Below are 21,952 nucleotides of genomic sequence, written 5' to 3' on the forward strand. Positions count from 1 at the left end.
CTGTAAAACATAAAACTGTTAATAGCTTGAGAGAAAAAAATCAATACAAACATACAATTTGTGGACCGAGAAAGGATCATTTGGCTCCATCTGGTATGTTGGTATTGCAGACAGACTCATGCGAAATTAATGTCGCACAAAAGCTGACCTCCTCCTACATCTGCTGGATGGCGATTTAAACCACTGCTCTGTCTACCTCTTACTACAATAGAAATCTGTCCATTATCTTTTGAAGAATCCACAAACATATCATCACAATGTTAACAACTTATTAACTCACCTTGCAATCTCCACATTAGTTTTTATGTTTTCATAAAGTACTGTCTTCTGGATGATTGAAATTGTTGTTTGTCTCATTTTGTTATATTTTACGTCTTGTTTTGTCTCCTCTGCTATGCACCACTCCCTTGCTGTCTTGCTGTTAGGCCATAAAACAGCTGAACGAATGTCACAGGGTGTTCCCGGAAGAACCCTGTGATATTGATCTCTGAAGAACACCAGCTAATCACTGCAATTCAGTTTAATGTATGTAAAAGAGTAATGCCTTGATAATCTGAGACACAGAAATGGAACCTGAATCTCAACATTCAATGGCACTGGCTTAATTTGCTTGTTTATATACTCAGGGGAGGGCGCAAACTATAAGACAACAAAGCCTGATTGTGTCAACACAATCAGCTGCAGGCAACATGCAAATTGCCTACAACCCTTACAGTTCATTTGGTCATATTCACCCAGTATTGCTGCATAGTCAACTTTGACTTGAGCTTCAATACATCTCTGCTGCTGGTGTGGAAAGGCTGCTGCATTCAGAAGAACTATTTAATGCATTTGAATGTTTTCTTACTTGTCTTTAGGTCATTGGTGATGTGATTTTGTCATACGCCACAGGGACAAATGGTTGACTGCAAGGTTAACTCAGATCTCTTGAGATTTTGGGACCAAGAATTTATACTTGCAAGAAAAATATCTGCTGTTTAACATTGTAGCATTGATTTGGTGTAAGGGAGGATCTGTAGTTGGATCAAACATGCTATTTTCTGATTTGATCATTAGTACAAAGCTTGTAGTCCTCTGAGGAAAGGAATAAACTCGAAAGCCTCTGGGTTTGGTAATTATGTGATGGTTCACATGAGACTATGGATCCATTTTAATCTGTAAATCAGTTCTAATATGAATGGTGTGTTTATTCTAGGTTGTGCTTTTCTAACAATAACAACAACAGTTTACGCTTATATAGCGTCTTTTATGTTTGAGGATGTCTCAAAGCACTTCAAATGCTGAGTGGGAACCCAAACTGAGTAGGTAGGGAGACAATCAGGATGATTCTAATGAGCATTTACTCTGAGAAAGGAAGGAAGGAAGGAAGGAAGGAAGGAAGGAAGGAAGGAAGGAAGGAAGGAAGGAAGAATTAATATTTTTATAGCATCTTATGTCAAAATATTTTAAATTACTTTTACAGTAACTATGTAGCACAGTAATGTTTTGTAGGCAAACTCCTCAGTTGTCCTGTGCACAGCAAGACACCCATGAAAAAATAGCCATTAGATGAATGATCAATTGATCAGGAGGATTCTAGGTGAGAATCCCACAAATGGAATCTGGTTTAATGTCTCATGTAAAGGACTGCAGCTCCAACAAAGTAATGTTTCCTCAGGACTGAACTGGGATGTCAGCCTAGGCTAGGAGTTCAACGTCAAGTCTTGATGCAGAGTTTGAACCCACATCCTTTTGAGGTGGAAGAGAGAGCACGTACTGTAGTCACAAATTCAAATAAATCGATTGGACCCTCATTGGTGAGGGAAAGAACATGAGTTGATTGATTATACAGAGAATCTAGAATTTATACACAGACAGTGCATAATAGTCACTTGGCTTGTTTCTTATACAGTTTTGTGAATAATGGATGTGTAACTGGGTAATTGATGGCCCAGTCAAAGTTAATGTAGAGTAGCATTTATTTCTAACATAGCTATTGTACCTTGTGTGTTGTTCATTCCCCTCATCCCACTCTATGTAATTGGTTACATTATGATCAAGTATTTTATGTATGAAGAGGTAGATCCTGGACAAAGCCCAGACTTTCACTGGCTGACACAGAGGATCTCAGCACATTATAATCATAATTAAGAGGATTAAAATAGCACTAATTGATTTGGAGCAGGACACAAACTTGCATATATTTTCTGAATAATCGTGACATTTTAATTTGTGCTTTTGTTTAGCTCTAGGGCTTGCAATTTGCAATCAAATGATTTTCATATGAGCAGCCGTACAATTTATGTATCTCTCCCAGTGAGACATATAACTTCAGGTTTAGCAAACCACAGGATATCTATCATAAGAAAAATAGTTTAAATTCAATTTGAATAGATCTGTTTTTCCCGATATAAATAAGAGCAAAGGAAAAACTGTCAAAGTGATCAGCTTTTTGAGGGAGTAAACAAAATCCTATTAATAACAGGTTACCAAGAGGGTGGTTATGCATTAATGACAATCCGATTAATGATAAGTTTCGCAGTTTTAGCTGATCAAACCTCAGTAATACCTACACACACTCTGGGGACTCTAGACTGATTAAACTCAAATCAAACCGATACACATTCTGGGGTCTGTGTGTCAGGTCTGAGTGAGTGGGAACACAGGAACACTCTCGCTTCTGAAACAGAAGGTTGAGGATTCAAGCGCCACATCAGGACGTGGAATCACATAGTCTAAACCAGCCTGGTCCAACAGGAGGCCCGCGGGCCGCATCCGGCCCAGCGGGTGTTTTTATCCGGCCCAAGACCATTTACAACATTCCAACTTCTGCTCCGTCCCTCCCTGGTGAAGGGCAGCAGCAGGAGACACAGTGCCATTGCTGCAGTGTGTCAAGAAGGCAAGCACGTCTCTTGTCAACCATGTCCTTAGCTACCGCTGGCTCCTGCTGCTGCAGATAATGATTGCTGTGCAACTGATTGGGAGAAAGAGGGATTGGGGGTGGTGGGGGTGTGGGGGGGAGAGACAGGCAAGAGAGAGAGGGAGAGAGAGTGAGGGGGTGTAGAGGGGGAGTTGAGAAAGAGGTAGAGGGGCAGAGAGAGGAAAGGAGAGACAGTATGTGTGTGAGAGAAAGGTAAGAAAGTGGGAGGGAGAGAGCGAGAGAGCAGAGAGATTGGGAGAATGTGAGAGGGGGAGAGTGTGAGAGGGGAGGGAGTGAATGTGAGGGAGAGGGGGAGATTGACAGAGGGTAATTGAGAAAGAGTTTGAGGGGGAATAGAGAGAGTGTATGTGGGAAAGAGTGAGAGAGAGTAATTGAGAGAGGGAAAGAATGTGTGAGAAAGAGAGGAGGCGAGGTGGGAGAGAGTGTCTGAGAGAATGCGCGAGATGGAGTGGTTGAGGGAGAGAGAGTGTGGGGGAGAAGGGGAGAGAGAAACAAAAAGAGTGAGAGAGCAGAGACAGAGAAGGATTGAGGGCAGCGTTTCGTGGTTCACTGTCAGGACAGACAATCGGAGCCTCACTTGGCCACCGTGGCAGGGGCAGAGGACGGAAACCGAGTGACGGGCAGAAAGCTCCCTCCTTCCTCAGTGAGAAACTTCTCTACGTCCTTCATTCCTCTCCCCACCCCTTTCTCTGCAACCTCCCGACCCGGCTGTTCCCTTTGCAGAGCAAACACCAGCTTTCTTCATATCCCCCCCACCCCATCTGCCCCACCATTGCTATTTTGCTCCCCACTATCTGGAGTTCCATTTCTGGAGTCCTTCTGACTCGCTCTCTCCCCTCTCCTCTTTGAAGGCACGTCAAGCCTAACTTTTCGACCATGTTTTCGGTCATCTTTTCCCCTTCCCATCCCACCTCTCCCGGCTCCCACCCCCAGCTCAGGTTCCCACCTGGCACTGTCAAGACATCCTTCCAAGATGAAAAAGGGGCTATATTAATGTTGCGTTTCTGGAAGAGAAACACAAAATATTGCTTTGTGGCCCGCAGACCTTTCTCAAATAGGCAATCCGACCTGCGGCAGCTTAGACCGGGGACCACCATGATCCAAGCTGACACTACAGTGCAGTGCTGGGGGTGGGGAGGTGGGGGGTTGTTGCATTGTCGGACATGCTGTCCTTCAGATGAGATATTAAAACAAGGTCCCTACCTAATCAGATGGACGTTAACTATCCCAAGGCACCATTCAAAAAGAAAAGGGAGGTTCTCCCAGTATCCTGGCCAACAAACCCCCAAATAAAATTGGTCATGATTGGAGCTAATTACTTGTGTACAAATTTGCTGCTGTGTTTCATCCGGAAAATACACAGTTAATCCACTTTATAGTATATCCTTTGAGATGTTGCAATGACATGATAAGGTGCTGTATCAAATCAAAGGATTATTACTATTATACCTTGTGTTTTAGCAACCTGCACGTAATACTCTATGAAATTAGGTAAGTAGGATATGTCCCTCCTGGGCAGAATGTGCACCCCAACAACAGAAGCAACAACATTTATATAGCAAAAGATAGGGTTATGGAGCACTTCACCATTCCAGACAAAGTGAAAGATACTATATAAATGTAATTGCTGATGCTGTTTTCGTCTACTTTTGTCTAAAACATGATGATGGGTTTCCATTACACACCTGGCTGACCAAAATAAAAATAATCTTCCTCAGGGAAACTTCCACATAAGTACTCCCTGATTCCTTAAAATGAATTAAGCATTACTGTATTCCATTCATCCCTAGAGTTCCACTATTCAACCCTGACCTGCTGCCCTCTATTGACAATAATCCCCTTTGCTGAATTTATATAACTTCTTCCCCTTGACATAAACACAAGTCATCATGTTTTTCAAATCTGCCATTCCTAGAATTTATTGATTGGCTCAGTATCCTCTAGTTCCCAATGAGAATACACTTGTGGTTGTGTTATAATATTGCACTTAACAAGTCCTGACACCTATTCCTCTGTGAAAAACTCAACCTTGTCAGTAGACCTTCAAGCACATATAAATATAGAAAGTAAAAGTCTTGTAAAGAGAATGCTTGGGGGCTTTCAGGAAATGTTTGAAATATGATGGTTAGTCTAAAATCCCAAGGCCATTGCTCCCATTGACAGTAGTTGGTTGTCTCTACTTTTTATTCATAGCACTTAAATATAAATGTCTTAATTCCTCAAAAGAAATTCCTTCCTCCACATACAAGTAAATGCTCTTTTCGTCTGAATATTTCAGAGGATGTTGGCTCAGACCCTGCACATCACCACTGACTGAACAATTTTCTAACCCACAGGCAGCCTCAAACTATTATACATTTTTTTCTGGAGGTTATTCAAGTATCACTGTTAAAAAGAAAGATGCAAGTTGAAAAACAAAGTCCAAAGATTACATGTAAACCAGAAATATAAATTAATGGAAGGAATCCGCAACACACTTAATGTATTTTAAAACATCCATGATTGCTTATCTCTTTTGCTAATTTCTTCCTTCATTCTCTCTCTTACAGACACTTTTCCTTCTCTTCAGAGCAGCTTCACCTGTACTCCAGAATCTGGGAGAAAAGTCACAGGGTCGTTCTCAGTTGCATTCAACAATCTATTTTGCATTCTCACATGACTCTCCTTCCCCCAGATCTGGATTGAAAACCTCTGCAGGAGAACCCAACAAATCCTGGGTTTTCCACTCATCCACTGTCACCAGTCACATTCTGGTACCATATCTAAGTGGTCTATATATCCAAACACTATGGGACATTACCCTGCGTGAGGAGTGCTATATAAATGCAAGTTGTTTTGTTTGTTGTTGTATGTGGGAGCTGTGACAATCAGTGTCAGAAGACAATTCTAACTATAGGGAGAACTGCAGCTCCGCCCAATTCTGTCTTTACTCACTGCCCACATATGTGCACCTTCAGGAAGTGGTTGGGAAGGCAGGGGTGGGGGTCACTGGATTGTGATAATAAATGAAAAGGCTGGTTGGTTTTCACTCTCTAACTAGAGCACTTGCACCAATTGTAGTACCCAAGTGCCACTCCAACAGATCAGTTAAATCAGTACAAACTAGGGATTGGTTCCCCAGATGTTTAAAAAAGAGGTAAACAGATACTTGAGTAGCAGAGATATAGCAAAAGGGCAGGGTATTGGAGTTAAAAGATCTACCAAGATCTACCAAGATTTAACTGCTGAAACAGGCTTGATGGGCTGAAAGGCCACCTCCTGTTCCAATCTGTTTGGCTCAAGTACTTTCCTGAGCCCCTTGTGGGGGAAGCAGGGGCACCATATGATAACGCTGAGTAACAGATATGGGACATAAAGTGGAAACAATTATGTCCTGGGTAATGCTTGGTTCGTGTTGAATTTTAGTTCAATTATGTATTAAACTCTATACCCCATTACATCAGTTCTAGCCATCCTCCACTGACTCCCTATCGCCGACTAGATTGATCTCAAGATCCTTACACTCGTTTTGAAATCCCTTCATGCCCTGACACCTCCCTGCCTCTCCGGCCTGCTTACCCCCAATCCACAACCAGCTGCCTCCAACCTTCTACATGTCCCTCGTGCCCTCTGTTCCACTATTGGTGGCCGCGCTTTCAGCCACTATGCCCCGAAACTCTGCAACACTCTTCCACTATCCCTCTGCTTTGCCCTTTCCTTCCCCATTTTCAGGTCGTGCCTGAAGATCTTCCTATTCGCTTGTGCTTATGTCACCTCCCCCTGCCCCTGGCTTGGTGTCGTGCTCCACCACTGTCAAGTTCTCTGGGACCCTACCCTGCGTGAGGGGCGCTTTATTGTTGTTCGGGGCATAGGTTGTTGTTGTAAAGCAACAGTGATATTGAATAGATGGCTCTTGCAGAATACCAATGATTTTGGTACCTCAATAGTAAAATTTTTGATAGTTTACAAACTAACTGAAATTCAATTATAGTTCAAGACTTGCCAATTGTGAATAGGTATTGTGATATGATACCTTTCAAATAGGTGTGCACAGTGGATTTTCAATTGAAAACTGACATACTGGAGAGAGAACATAAAAGGTGAGGCTGCTGAACTTATGTTGACAAAATAACAAGATAATTGTTTCATTAGAAATGCAGGTGTATGAAGCAAGCAAAATAAACTGAGCTACCCATTTCACTTTCCTTCATTTGTATCTGAATGGGATATTTAAGATACAAAAAGCATTTTGAGGTGTTCAACATCAAGCACTATGAAATGCTTTGTTTCTTTGTTTCTTTCTTATCTTGCTTCAACACTGATCTTCTTTGGGGTATGCTGGACTGAATTAAAGACCGCTTTAATTTTGGAGGACCTGCAGGCTACCTGACTCCTACACTTCAAGTCGCTAATAGAAATATGTCACCACTGTTTTCCAAAAGCATAATTTTTTCAGGTTGTGAAGCAATCTTACAAGGCAGAATACTACTCTAATGTTGCAATTCAGGAATACAGTGTATTATAAATGAATCGATTATACTGTTTACGGTTCCCTGTATCAGTCACAGGAAGAATTTGTTACCCCTCAGACTTCTGCTCTTTGAATAATCTGATCTTTCTGACAATGCCATTAAATGACGATCTCTTTTCACTCAATACAATGATTGCTTTCTTATAAAAAGGCAGCAAAATAATCCACCGACATCTAAAGCATTAAGAGATGAATTCAGGTGGGAGATGCAATAAATCTTACTGCTATAGTCCAGGAGCCCTTTAATTCAGGGTACTCTTAGGAAACCTTGGACATTGTCAATCACATTAGAATAGTTAAGGGGGATTTACATGACAGCGTATGCATATCACAAACTGAATGCTTTTGTCAGGACAATAGATGGAAAAAGCAGATTTGAATGACAGTACACTATTTATTGTAACATGTTGTTGCAAAAACAGCTTTACAGCTCCATGCACAAAATCTTTTTTTATTTGATTCCTTATATATTAACAGAGCCTTCAGTGTGCATTTAAGAAGAGCAAATCAGAGACTTGCAATCTCTGAAGGTCTTAGCTCTCAGACCATTGCCTTGGAATGACAGATCCTATAAAAGTTTGAAACAAATATTTTCAGCCTAATTTGAAAGCTAGTTTCCTGCAAAAGAACTGCATCACAAGAGAGGCACACATGAAGAAATTATGACGCAGAACCTCATTGCTACTTAAAAATAAAAAGCAAACAATAATAAGACAATAATAATAATAATCATTATTGTGGCTTCTTCAAATCTCACTGGAAACTTTTAAGTGTTATTTTGTTTCCAATTATGTTTTTTTAAATTAGGTATATGTCCAATTGGTAAATTTGTTTCACACAGAATCCTCCTCGTCAGAAAAGAAAGTGTCTGCTAATCTATCAGTGTGTGGAATACGATTGCTTACTTTCATAAAATGAAATTAATAATATAAATAATCCTTGCATTTGATATAAGGCCCTTTGTGTCAGGATGATATCTCAAAGAATTTCACAGGATGTATTGTAAAGTGCATTGACCCTGTAATCTGTAGGCGAAACACATCAGCCAATTTGCACACAGAAATGTCCCACATGCCGTCATAAGGTGAGTGACCAATTTTATTTGGGGGTTTGTCAGCCAAGACACTGGGAAAAACTCCCTTCTCTTTTTGAATCGATAGCCAAGATTGGGGTGCGGCCCAAAGAGGGGGCTGAAAAATATGATGCTCAAAAGAGGTAATAAAGCCTCTCAAGCCAACGTTTGCGATATATTTTTACTAGTTTCCTCTACAATTTTTTTTATTATTGACAAAAAAACAAAGAACAAATAATATTATCCAATATTCATTACTCCATGACCTTGACTTTGTACTTGAGGTTCTGTCTGACAGCTGTATCTTCCTAGATGAATGTCTCTGGAGTCTGGTACGTGCTAAATTAGGTCATTATTCATTTACACTGACAGCATTGGCCAATGGTTTGTAGCTACAAGTGCACTGAAACATGCATTATGAAAGAGAGCGGCAATTGAATATTTCTTGCCTGAGCTGGGGTGCGAGTTAAGGGACTACAATTGGTCTCACAGTCACTACACTTTACAGTAAATCCTGTGAAGTGCTTTGAGACGTCCTCCTGAGGTGAAAGGTGCTAAATCAAATTTAAGGATTATTAGTTCTTGGGCTAGCATAGTTTGATTTTTACAGTCAATACTCCCACATGGGTGCGGTATTGAAAATTAAATGGCACTCGTGGAGCCATATCTCTGTACTTAATAGTAATAGAATAATAATCCTTGCATTTCACACATCACCCAAATGCTTCATAGGATTATATTGTGCAATGTAATGACTATGTATTTATCGACAAATTTTGCAGGAGAGAAGTGTATAATAATGACTATTTACTCGAATATTAAATGCTTTAAATAAGTGAATTCCTGACTTCAATAAATAACTGATAAATCACAATGAAATTCAATGACGAAAAGAGGTATCATATGTATCAATGGTTTGAACAGTGCTATTGTGATCTGTACATCCCAAGGCTTCTCTGTTCATTCTGATTCACTCTTCCATTTCCTGCAAAATAAATGCGAATCCTTCATCTCTCTGCTATTGCTGCCAATCTTCCAGCTCGTTGCACCTTTCCTTTCAAATCATGTTCGACCTGCATCCATCCACCATTGTCCCAAGAGACCAAAATGGGCCAATCTTTTCTTGCCTAGACAATGCCCGTCCCTCCGTATTCAATCCTACAATAACAATACTGGCAGCTATCAATCAAGAACTAGCTTCAGTGTATGAATAGAATGAAATGAACAGAAACCTGGTAGCATAAATCTCGACTGCATTGAAATCCCGGTCCCAGAACTCAACCGATATCAATAATGACAACAACAACTTGGATTTATATAGCACCCTTCATACAGGGTTGTGTTTCAAAGCATTTAAATAATCTAATTTCCTTAGGAAAATATCTCACTCGCTCTAGACAATATTCTTATCCATTTCTCTGCAGTTCTCTTCTCACTATATCTGTTTTCCTTCCACATTGTTCTTTCTCCACATTAGTTATTTTTTGTTGATGATTCTACTCTACCTTCATTACTTCCCTTCAGATCATAGACCTTCAATGTGCATGACTTTCAAGGTTACTAACCATGATTGTATCTATACTCTTGAATGGAATAATGATGATCTAATTTCTCTCAATTCCCCAAGGAGCGGTTCCTTCAAGTTTGTCACTCATTTAACAAACGGCTTGCACCTCTTAATTTTAATAGTCCACTCTTAATGTGATGTGCATACCACCCATCCACTCAATCTCCTGAGGGAAAGTTCAGCAGACATATTCCCTGATCCTGAAAGCTAAAATGCACTACGATATTCATTTATTCTTATGCTCCCCTACTCAACTACAGCCTCTTTCCCTCCACAAAGATTCGACCACTGGAGCAGAGACAACAATATGTCCTGTGAGGTTATTTATTCATCTCAGTCTTCATCCATCACTTTATCCTCCAATACTTGTACCAAGAAGATTTGCAACCCGTTCATCAAATCTCCTAACACCATCGCTACTCAAACTCATTTTTTCACAAAATCTTAAGATCTCCTTATTTCTCTGTCTTCACCTTGTAAACAATCCCATAACTTTCAAAGCTAAATGCATTGTCATGTAACCACTTCTCTGCACTTAATTTCTCTGCTGCTCTTTAGCTCTCTATATGTNAAAAAAATCTGGAGAGCAATATTTAGCCATAAAATTGAGCGCTTATTACAGTACGATACTATTTATATTTATATAGAGCCTCTCATGTCAAGAGGATGTCTCAAAGTGCTTTAATTATTACAACCAAAGAAACTGTAAAAACGCATACGAGACAAATACAATCATGTAGATTGACGTACACAGAGCAATTGAAACTTTCTTTCTGCATTAACTTGTTGACCATTCCCAGCAAAAGGTTCAGCCAATTCTAACCTCACACTCCATGATGGATTTTATTATAACACTCAAATGCTATTTAAAGATTTCTGTACTTTAGAAATAAGCACAAAGTTAAAACAAAAGTTTGGGCTTGATAAGGTATTTGACACAAAGTAATTGATTATAGGCAACTGAAACAAATGTTGCTGTTTCTCTGTTTCCTGATAATATTGAGACGTTTTGATAAAAACATGTTGCAGAGAAGGATTATCAAAAGATTATCCTCCTCATACATACCTTTTAGTAGGAGTAGGTGCTCCGGAGGATAAGACTGAATGGGAAACCACTGCATCATTCATGTTTGGCAAAGATCGTTGAGGGCTACAAAAATAAAATAAAATTAAAATAAAATTAAGCAACAAATTTAAAAGATATTTTAATTTGTTTAAATTGTCGCAGCAGAGTACTTTCATTACACATCCATTTATATCTGACCATCTGCAGATCAGATGCCTAGCCAACTGTGTGAAGCACTTTGAGATGTTCTCTCTATATGAAAGGCACTATATAAATGTAAATTGTATTGGATTGTATATATAGTGAAAGAATATTGCAATGACAATTTGCTAACTTCAAGCACAAATTAACAAGTGTTTAGAGCTTGGGAGGAGAAAGAGAGGAATACAATACAAAATTACATTTGTAAAGCGCCTTTCACATCGGGAGGATGTCCCAAGGCAATGTTTGAAGATCAATGATGCAACTAATTTATATTTATAAAGCAATTGACATGATGTAAAAGAATGTCTCAAAGCACCTAACAATGAATGTGCTGGACAATAAGCAATGGGAGAATTTAGATTTTATTTAGATTATTACCAATGTCATGGTCGAAGAAATATTTTGGCGATTGTTCAAAGTAAGGAAAGTGTCAGCAAGGCAAACTGGTATAAAGAGTTATTACGCTTTAGAGGATAGTGAGCACAAAGACTGTAAAATGAAACAGTTCCATTTAATTTTATGCAAAGTGGCAGACCATCAGTTGTACTTTATAAACAATGTGGTACGAAAGATTTTTTTGGGGAAAAAAGCTCAACTTATTGTTAGATTAAAATATCATCGACTTGGAAGCGATTCAAATGATTCAGCAACTTGGCGTAAATATCGATTAAGAGGTGAAATACACGTGATTCAATTGGAGTTTCCCAGAAATATGAATTGCGAAGTTAAAGGCAGATTTTTAAATATGGCCAATGGCATTTTTAAAAAGATTTTTTTCTCTTTGCGCTTAAAGTCAGGTCTCAAGCACACCATGACTCTGTAAAATGGCAATCATCTTTCAATGCTTCACTAGTTTTATGGCATGTTAACCACAATCAGGTGCTTCTGTGAGGATTTGTCTAAATCAACTGAGCACCTGACTACTCTTATTTCTCTCTCACTCTCTGTAATTTCTGGCAGAACTGATGCAAGGTTCATTTTCACCTATTGTCAGCATTGAACAAAAAAACACAACCAATGCCATTCCCCTACCTCAGTCTTCTAAGTGCTGATAATATTAAACAACCATGAAAGTCAAGAGTTCCATCCAATTTCGATCTGATTATATTTCATAGTGATGGAAATAGGTCACGTACTAAGGTGATTTTATCACCACTGAAATTACATTTTTTTAAAAATCATAACCAAGCAATAGACACATTTTTAAACAAGGATAGGCAGTCCAAAAAAACAGAATGTAAAAAATTAGAATTGAGAGGTAAAATATAAAGAAATTATAAATCCAACCACCAGATAATAGCACTCAGGAAGGACAAAGTCTACTCTAAACAATATATCCTAAAGGTAGAAATGTACAAAGCATGTACAAAAAGATATAGGGTGACATTTTTATATTGTTAATTGCATAAGTATAAATGTTTATAAATTTATTTTCTAACTTGTTTTTCTTATTGCAACATCAAGTTGGTATTGTGTGCACAGATGGGCAGGAGACTACAATGGAGTTTCTTAAGCAAGTTGTGCAAACAGTGCAGATGCATATGTACAGGGTGACCAAAAAGTCTTAATTTTCAGCTACCCTTTCATCTAAAAAAAGTCATAATTTCTTAGAGACTTATTTAACATTGTAATGGTATCACAACTTTTTTGGTCACCCTGTATGCCTAAACAAATGTGTACAGAGGAAATTACAGATACCGTTGACTATATATTTAACACCAAAGAAATTTTTTATTTGTTGATACAATACTTAAATCCCTTTTATTGGTTGTTAATTACATGGTTAATGGCATCTGCAATTTTCTCATTACATGTGCTACACAAAGCACATAATACACCTTTATACAACAAATCTAATAAACCCAATGTTTTCCACAGCCTCCCTCAATGGATATGTCCAGTGATGGACAGTGTCCAAATGAAGTTTCAAGGAGATCAAGGTGTATGGGAAGGAGACAGAAGGAGTGGGAAAGAGGCTCACATGGAATATAAACACCAGCAAGGACTAGTTAAGCCGATTAGTCCATTTCATTGCTATATAGTCTATGTAAAATCTGTAAAATAACAATGCCAAAAACTACTTGCATTTATGTAGCGTCCTTCATATAGGTTAATGTCTCAAAGTGCTTCACATAAACAGAGTCAGACCCCGAGCGAGGGATCCGAGGGGAAGGAGATGTCCATAAGCACAGCTGAAAAGGTAAGTTATTAGACAGGATTCAAAGATGGATAGAGTGCAGACCAGAGATTGGGGTGCAGTGACTGAAGGCTTGGCACCAATGATGGCACGGACAAGACAGGTGATGTTAAGCAAGTCTGAGTTAGCCAAGCAGAGGGGACAAGCAGAGGAGTGAGGGACGGGGTCACATAGATACTGAGGTACTAGGGTGTGGAAGGATTTATAGGTGAAGGTGAGGATGCTAAAGTTGATTCATTGGGAGCCAATGAAGCCTGGCAAGCATTGAAGAGGGGGCATGCAGAGTTTGCATGACATTCATAACAATGGTGAGAGCGCGTTTTACTGAAAAATAAACCACAGTGTAACATCAAGTATTCATGACCCACCCTTCAGATTACTTCACGTCGCAGTGAGGTTTATTTCACAATATTTTAGGGCTGTTGTTGCTTGCAAGCCATTTATTGGATTTTACAAAATGTGTGGCAGTAGAATGAACAAGTACTTTGAGCAGAATGACACCACATCTAGAAAAGCAATGCATACCATTTGAGGTAGTTAAGTGGTGGTTACTCTGTGGTTCTGAGCTTCTACCTCTACATCAAATAAATGCTGCAGCTCTATTCTAAGCTGAATCGGGTCCCAGGTGACACAAAACACTTTTGAAATGGAATCAAATTTTCTAATACAATTCATAGGATAAGATAGGTCCTTTGATAGATTGAGCAGCAGACAGAGTGAAACAGAAGGAAGAGGGAGAGGTTTTCAAACAGGGGAAGGTGAGTGACACACAGAAATATTAATCCGTGGTGTTCACATTCAATTGGATCCCCTTAATAGAGGAAGCTGAGTTTCCATTTTTTTTCCAGTGCAAATGCTTCCAAGAAGCATGGACTCAGCAGTGATGCTATAGCAGCATAAAATAATGTTAGTTTTTGTTTCCCCTGACGACTGTGGAATTAGCCAATCTTTCTCAGGTTTACCCTCAAAGGCATGTATTTTATAGAAGTGTTGGAACATCACAGAGGCCATTCAGCTCTATGTCTTTGCTATCTACTCTAATATTTACAAACTTTATGATCTAAATTTGCCTAAAGTGTTTCAGATCATCGTGAAAATTAGCAGTATAAAGTGCAGAGAATTTATTCTTGTAAATTATACATTATTAATGATAACTGCTCACATATAAAATGCATATAACGAGCATTTTACCGACCCAATAAAAATATTTATATATGCTAACATCTTTTGTAGTGAAGCACTCTTTCCAACAAACAATGCCAAAACAAGGCAGATCGAATGTCATAACCACTGTAAAATTAATTTCCTTGACATATAAATAGAACTGCTTTCGGCTTCAAGAGCTTACATTATCTAGTGCATTAAATGGGATTTAGTGCTCATGAAAAAAAAACTTTCAAAAACATGGAGGAATGAAAACAAAATTATTTTCATTCAGATGCAATTTATTTCAATGAATGTTTCACCGTGCCTCATCCTGGGATAATCCACATGAATAATGGGCCAGAAACAAGCACAATATACTTTGCTTAAAGTATCAAAAATACAGCTTGATTAGGAGTACACAGAAATTTTATTCTCACTATTCTACGACACAATTTATATTTATATAATGCCTTTTATATCCAGAGGATGACTCAAAGCACTCAAATAATTATACATTAATAAAGTCTTCCCTTTCATGTGTCTCATGTTGATGATCATTTCCCACTTTGCAGTGCAACTCTTTAGTATCAAAGACTGGGCCAAAAATCTTTGTAAGATTTTATAAAGCAAGTTTATTTATAATGTAGGTGCCCTATAAACCTGAATTGGGCTTGGGTGTGCGGACCGGCTGGATTCTTGGGCAATAAATAATCACCTATTTCTGGGTCATCGGGTCACCACTGTTATTACCTGGTATTTACATTTGGTCCTGTTTATGTTTGTTTAGAATTTCACATTGGGAGCACACACCGTGACAGCCACAATTGCAAGCAGGATATCTCGCTCCTACATCCTTGTTTTTGGTATGTTGCCATCATGCAAGGGTTAATTGTTGGTGTGGTGAAAAAGATGTAAAAATAAAAGCTAAAGTTTAAAGTGTACACATTGCAGTGTGGAGTATTAAGTTACTCCAGGTGCAGCATCTTTAAATAGAGTTAGCATAAACACAGCAATTAATCTTAATTATTTGCTGTGCCAATTTTGCCCCTCACCCTTCCCAGCCCTGTTTTCCACAGAGCCATCTAACTCCATGGAAAACAGAAATCCTCCCTGGAATATACCAGCATTTAAGCAAACATTTCGCTGTGAAAACAATTCTGCTGCAACTCAGTTCTGAGCTGCTCAAAGTCTCCAAGTCACATAATAAAAATAGCATCCATTCTGCTTTTTAAATCTCTGAATCGCCTCACAGTGGGACTGGATCAATAGTAAAAAAAAACAGGGCGCTGAGAACAATCCTGTCACGGATCATTTTTGCACTGGTCGGGATCGATGTTGATTCCACCCTATAAGATAATCGATCGAGTCCATACTGCAGCCAAGCAAAATATCACCTGTACACAGAAACCAGAGGCGGGCTAATAACTCTGCAATAGGCTGAATGGCCAAAGTTCTCATTTCCACGTCAAATGCCTTCAGGAAAGGAGAGAAAGGAGAGAAAATTGGAAGAGAAAAAAGTGGCGAGGAAAACAAGCAGCACTCTCCTGAATTATTTCATCGCTGAGCTGCAAGCTTTAAAGAAAGGATAGGTTTGTATTGTGCCATAAACTGCATAATTTAAATTGTGCAAATTTGTACTGCTAAATATTTTATAGTGAATCTCACGAACCTATAGCAAAAGCCCGATTTTTTTTAACACGATTGCAAGAAGGTTTCTCACATTAACAGACGTTTATACTATTCACCAGGCTTCTCCCAACGTAAGATTTTGAAACTTTTGGATTAGGAAACAAAAACATCTTTAAGGCAGAGAGTGACAAGGGATGGATTCAATCTGTAATTTCTCACATAATCTGAGCTGAGCTGTCACTGGAAGGCTCTGTCCAGAACCCAGGTACTTTCCATCAGAGAAGCAGGGAAAAGTCTGGGGAACATTCACCTCTCTCCACTGCTCACATACCTCCCAGTGGCTGGACACAACACATTACTGGCAGGAGCTTGGAAATAGGATGGATGCTTTATTCTTCATCGGGAAAGCAAAGGAGTAGGTTATGACAGGAGAAAATAAATGAGTACATTTTAAAAATGATCAGAGGAATGTGTAAAACAGAGTGGAAGGATTTTCGCCCAAATGATTTGTGGCCAAAAATATATGCAACTTTTTTTTGTTTCTTTCACTTTTCTCCCTTCCTCTCCTGAAGGCAGTGATGCATAATAATAAAAATAAACCTTGCATTTGATATCATACCTTATCACATAAGCGAGACGTCTCCTGGGATGAAAGACAAGTCATGTGATTGTATTGGGGAAGAGGAGAGCCACAGAAAGTGAAGTGATTGAATAAGTGAGTGAATATGTTTTAAAAAATTATAAGGTAGCAAGAGAGTGAATTAAGGGAAACAGAAGGATAATAATAAATAATCCTTGCATTTGATATAGACATCTCAAAGAGCTTCACAGAATATACTGTAAAGTTAATTCACTGTATATTTTATGGGCGAAACGTGGCAACCAATTGCACACAACGGTTATAGATTGAAGTGACCAATTATTTTTAGTTTAATTTTTTTGAAGGAATTATTACCCCTGGAAAAGTGATCCGCCTTTTTTGGATGCATTTTGCCCACAAAATATACAGTTAATTAACTTTACAGTTTATTCGGTGAAGCTCTTTGGGACGTCTTGAAGACGTGATACTGTGCTATATCACACGCAAGGGTTATTATTATATATATATATATACAATTTAAGTATTGGGTTAATAACCTAAAGGTTGGGTAAACCATGTGAAAACACTTAAAGCTGCCTAAATTAAGAGTTAACAACTAATGTAAAGGATTACCTATCTAGGCTTGACGATGCAAACTCCTTGCTTGTCGGCCTCCCCAACTCCTCCCTCCATAGGCTGCAGATCATCGAGAACTCTGCAGCCCATGTCCTCTCCCACACCAGGCTCCGTGATCCTATCAGCCCCATCCTCACCCGACTCCACTGGCTTCCCATCACACAGAGGATACAGTTCAAGATCCTGGAACGCACCTTCAAAGCCCTCCATGGCCTCTCTCCCCCCTACCTCTATGACCTCCTAACCCCCTACTAATCTGCCCGCTTCCTCAGCTCAACAGACTCCAGCCTGCTTCACATCCCCCGCCTTGCCTGCCCCACCATAGGCCTTCAGCCACTCTGCCCCGTCCCTCTGGAACTCCATCCCACAGTCCCTCCGCCGGGCCCTTTCCTTGCCTCCTTCAAGACCCATCTCAAGACCCTCCTCTTCGACCGTGCTTTCGATCATCCTCCTTTACACCTCCTGGCCGCCACCTTCCCAAACCCAACCCCGCAGCTCGGATCTGAAACACAGACTGACCAGCGCCTTGGAATGTCCTCCCGACATGAAAGACTCTATACAAATCCGCTGGCTTATAAATCCACTGTCTTATTATTACAGATTCACCTTTGTTAATTATATAGCTATGTGCCTGTAATTCCTTCAGTGCACGTACATTTGCACCCAACCTGCCACACAGCTCAAAATTAGATCCCAAAGAGACTTAAGTGGAAGTGAGGAACAAAGAAAGTAGGGATGATGCCATAATGGGTGGATCAGGAGTATAAGAAAACTGAAACAGATGGAGGACAGTCAGCCCATCGAGTCTGTTCTAGTTTATTGGACCTTGGCAGATCTTTTAATCCTAATGCCCACCCTTTCGCCATACCACTTAATGTTAGAGTGGGAAAACAAGGTCACAACAACGTTTCGAATCAAGAAGGTCCTTAGCTCATTTGATCTCATCCTTCCAGAATACTCATTTTACCTTTCTCAAAGATTAGGGATCAGGGATGGTTGATGAGTTAAGTGTATGGGTGCATGTAAAGAAGAAAGAGCAATGTGAGCAAAGGAAAAGAGATCAGCAAGTAGGACTAGGAGAAAAGGGCAGCAGTGACTAAAGACCAATAATCCCCGCTGCTGTATTTGCCCCTTAAGATATTACATATTGGCTGCTGCATTTCGCCCACAAAATACACAGTCAATCCGCTTTATAGAATATTGTGTGAAGCACTTTTAAGATGTCTCAATGACATGATAAGGCACTATATCAAATGCAAAGAGTATTATCATTATTATTAAGGTAATTTTTCTTCTGGCTCCTGCATTGTAAAGGCTGCCACACCTTGCTGACTGCTCTACTGCTGCGCCACTCCTGACTGAATGATTGTACCCCCTGCCTCAATATCATCGCTTCAATACCTTCGGCACATGTAGCTTGCTGGTTTGCTGTTCCATCAGTATGAAAGCCGTAGAACTTCTGTATGTTTCATATTGAAAAGACGGGTTGAAAATCCCTTGTCACAGTTCAGGAAAGGCTGCAGATAATGCGATGTCACTGATGAAATCAGTGTTTTATTGGACTGTCACTTAAGTTGGTTTTGTGAAAATAAAATTCTAAAAGAAAATGATGTGAATCATTAAATATCTACTTAGTGCAGGAACGTACTGCCACAAGTTGGAGAGGCTTTTTATAGAGGCTTTCGACCATAGTCTGCCTTAGAAATGGCTAAATGTAGTACAGACCAGTGTGCTGTAATTTACTGTAGTAAATTATTAACCCAGGAGCAGGTGAATTATCAACCGCAACTTGCTTTTAAAGATATTTAGCCTGTTCGTTCTTACTTGTTACATTCCCAACCTTTGCTGTGGCTCAAAGAAGAAGCGGCAAAACAGAGACCAGGAATATCTGCCTGACTTGGTAACAAAGGGAACATAGGAATGGGAGCATCTCCAAGGACGCACCCTAACAGCCAGTTCCAGAACAACATTACGATAAATCCTGGAAACATGTTTTTCAGCCTCTCACTTAGGGGAGGTGCTCAACAAGGGTGTAGACAAAGGAAAGACAATAGGTGTAACAATTTTAAAACAAAATATTCTAAATAATGGCAAGGCATCCGATTTTACAACCCTTCAAATCAGTTTGAGCGCAATATCCATTTAACCTACAATGCATTGAATTCACTTACTCAGCATCAAGGACATGTTCTTCAAAATCGGTTCTCAATGTAAACTCTGTAGAGTTCTTTTCATCATGTCATAGAGCAATTAGAGACCAATCGTCAATAGAAGCTGAGCTATTGCAAAGACAGTCTCTTTCAGCGAGTACTCATACTATTCACAGCTCTGCAGCCACAAAGATTGAAAGAAGCCACCATGCAGAGTGTTGCCGAGTCAGAGGACTTAGCCAAAACCGAGAGGGTGGGATATACAGCGTTATTCTCAGGTTGCTTCACCATCACACTTATGGGGAGGGACAGGGAGAGGGAGAGAGCTCACCCATCTGCACTTTCAACACAAGAGGGGCAGCGCCTAAGGGACTCAAAAAAGAAGCAAAATATTCTCAAAGAAGGCAGTGGGATTGAAAATGTAGTACTGTATTTCCTAATTGGAATATTGCATGTAGCAGCTCCTGACCGTAACTAGAAGAAAGTCATGTCAACAGGTGAGAACACTGCTCTGAGGTGATCTACCTCCACAGTGATGTTCCCAAAGGTCAGCGTGACTCAACTTTAGTTTCCTAGTGACTCCAGGTTGCAATCACCACTTGTTGTGCAACAGTTCTCCTGCAGGAGCCAAAATAGCCTGATTTGGGACTATTTCTCTAATTTGATTCTGCTGCCCAGCAAAATTGAGTCAGATGACTTCAGTAACATATTCCAAAGCATCCTTTGGATGAGATATTGGCTGCCACGTTTCACTAACAAAATACAGTCAAAAAACACTTTTCAGTAAATCCTGTGAAACACTTTGAGACGTCTCGATGAGGCAAGAGACCTGTATCAAATCCAAGGATTATTTTATTATTATATATCCTGCTTTACACTCATGCTGGATAAAATTCACACAATGGGCTTCTGTCTATACACCTTGTAATACAAGTTAAATTCTCACTGATGCAAATTATTTGTGATCGGCTTTGTGTATCTCTTAGGGGATTATCAATGATTTCTCTAAAAATCTCTGGTTTTAAGTGGCTCAGTGATACCCATTAATACAGACTGCATTTATATGCATTGAACTGGATTTTACCTTTGCCAGCTTCAAATGTTACATTGGGCTGTGGACAGCCTGGGGTTCATCGTCAGTATCTATGAGCAGCTGCTGAAGTAAGCTGGCCACATGTAGATGTTATGCATATAAGAAAACCATAGAACTGGACAATACGTCTTTCAGTACATTTGTAGAAAACAGTGAGTTAAATAGGAACAAGAGGGCTACTTTGAATGCACTCACTCCAAATCACCCATAGAATTATTTTCAACATTTTTTGCATTTGGGAACAGTTTTAAACAAGCAGAAAAGACAAATTATACATTAATGTCAGATATGAAACTTCCCATTCAGCTTCCGAAAGAGTGCCTTGAAGATTGAAATCAAACAAGCACAACAACAACAATTTTCATCTTTGTAGCGACTTTCACGCGCGTGGTGACTCGGAGCACTTAACTATAGCGAAACTTGATGCCAAGCCGAGGAACGATGAGATGACCATAGACACAGTTAAAGAGGAAGGTTTTCAGATGTGATCTGAAACACCATATCAAGAAGCTGTGAAAACAAACCTAATGCAGCATGAATGGTCCAAACAGCTGGATAGACTATATAAACCAGCAAAATCAAGAGTTTTCTTCATCAGAGCCATTCATGACAGGTATAAAATCAAAAAAAGGGCAAGGGAATCCCTGCTGTAACTTTATTTGCCTCTAGTTTACTGTCTGCCATAAAATCGGATTCTGCTTTATTCAGGATTCAGTACATTATGATAAGAATTTATTCATAGCCTGCCTTTCCTGCAAAATCACTTCAGTTAGAATATCACTTCAACTACAATGTCACTTAGAGGTTTGTATTCTGTTTTTCAAAAACATGATGAAACTTAAAGCCTTAGAAATGTTTAAAATGCACACAGTGTTTAATATTTTACAGATATATGTATGCAGCAATATGTTAGACATTAAGCACACAGTCCACAAAACACCTTAAAGTATCAATGGCAGTTTAGTGATTATTTGTGGTGAGATAATACATTATTAATTTCACAGACTACTTTAAAGATCTTCCTTCTTTAACAGAGGTAGGATAGCTCTCACACACTCAGTGCAATTCACTATTAATTGAAGATAGAATATATGCAATACACAAATACAAATAGTTTAGAAGACATTGCAGTATCCCTGTCATTTTCTATGCATCTTCTATTTTGTATTTGTTATTCAGGTA

General features: G+C 39.3%; 1 protein-coding gene across 1 annotated transcript in view; it reads right to left on the reverse strand.

The window, feature by feature from the left end:
* LOC103183141 (dystrobrevin beta) overlaps positions 1 to 21,952 on the reverse strand; it is a 325,008-nt gene that overhangs the window by 88,075 nt on the left and 214,981 nt on the right. Inside the window, 1 exon segment of the mRNA XM_042333694.1 lies at positions 11,136 to 11,219. Coding sequence (XP_042189628.1) covers positions 11,136 to 11,219 — 84 coding nt within the window.

Source organism: Callorhinchus milii, unplaced genomic scaffold (genome assembly GCF_018977255.1).
Source record: "Callorhinchus milii isolate IMCB2004 unplaced genomic scaffold, IMCB_Cmil_1.0 Scaffold3, whole genome shotgun sequence".
Lineage (NCBI taxonomy): Eukaryota > Metazoa > Chordata > Chondrichthyes > Chimaeriformes > Callorhinchidae > Callorhinchus > Callorhinchus milii.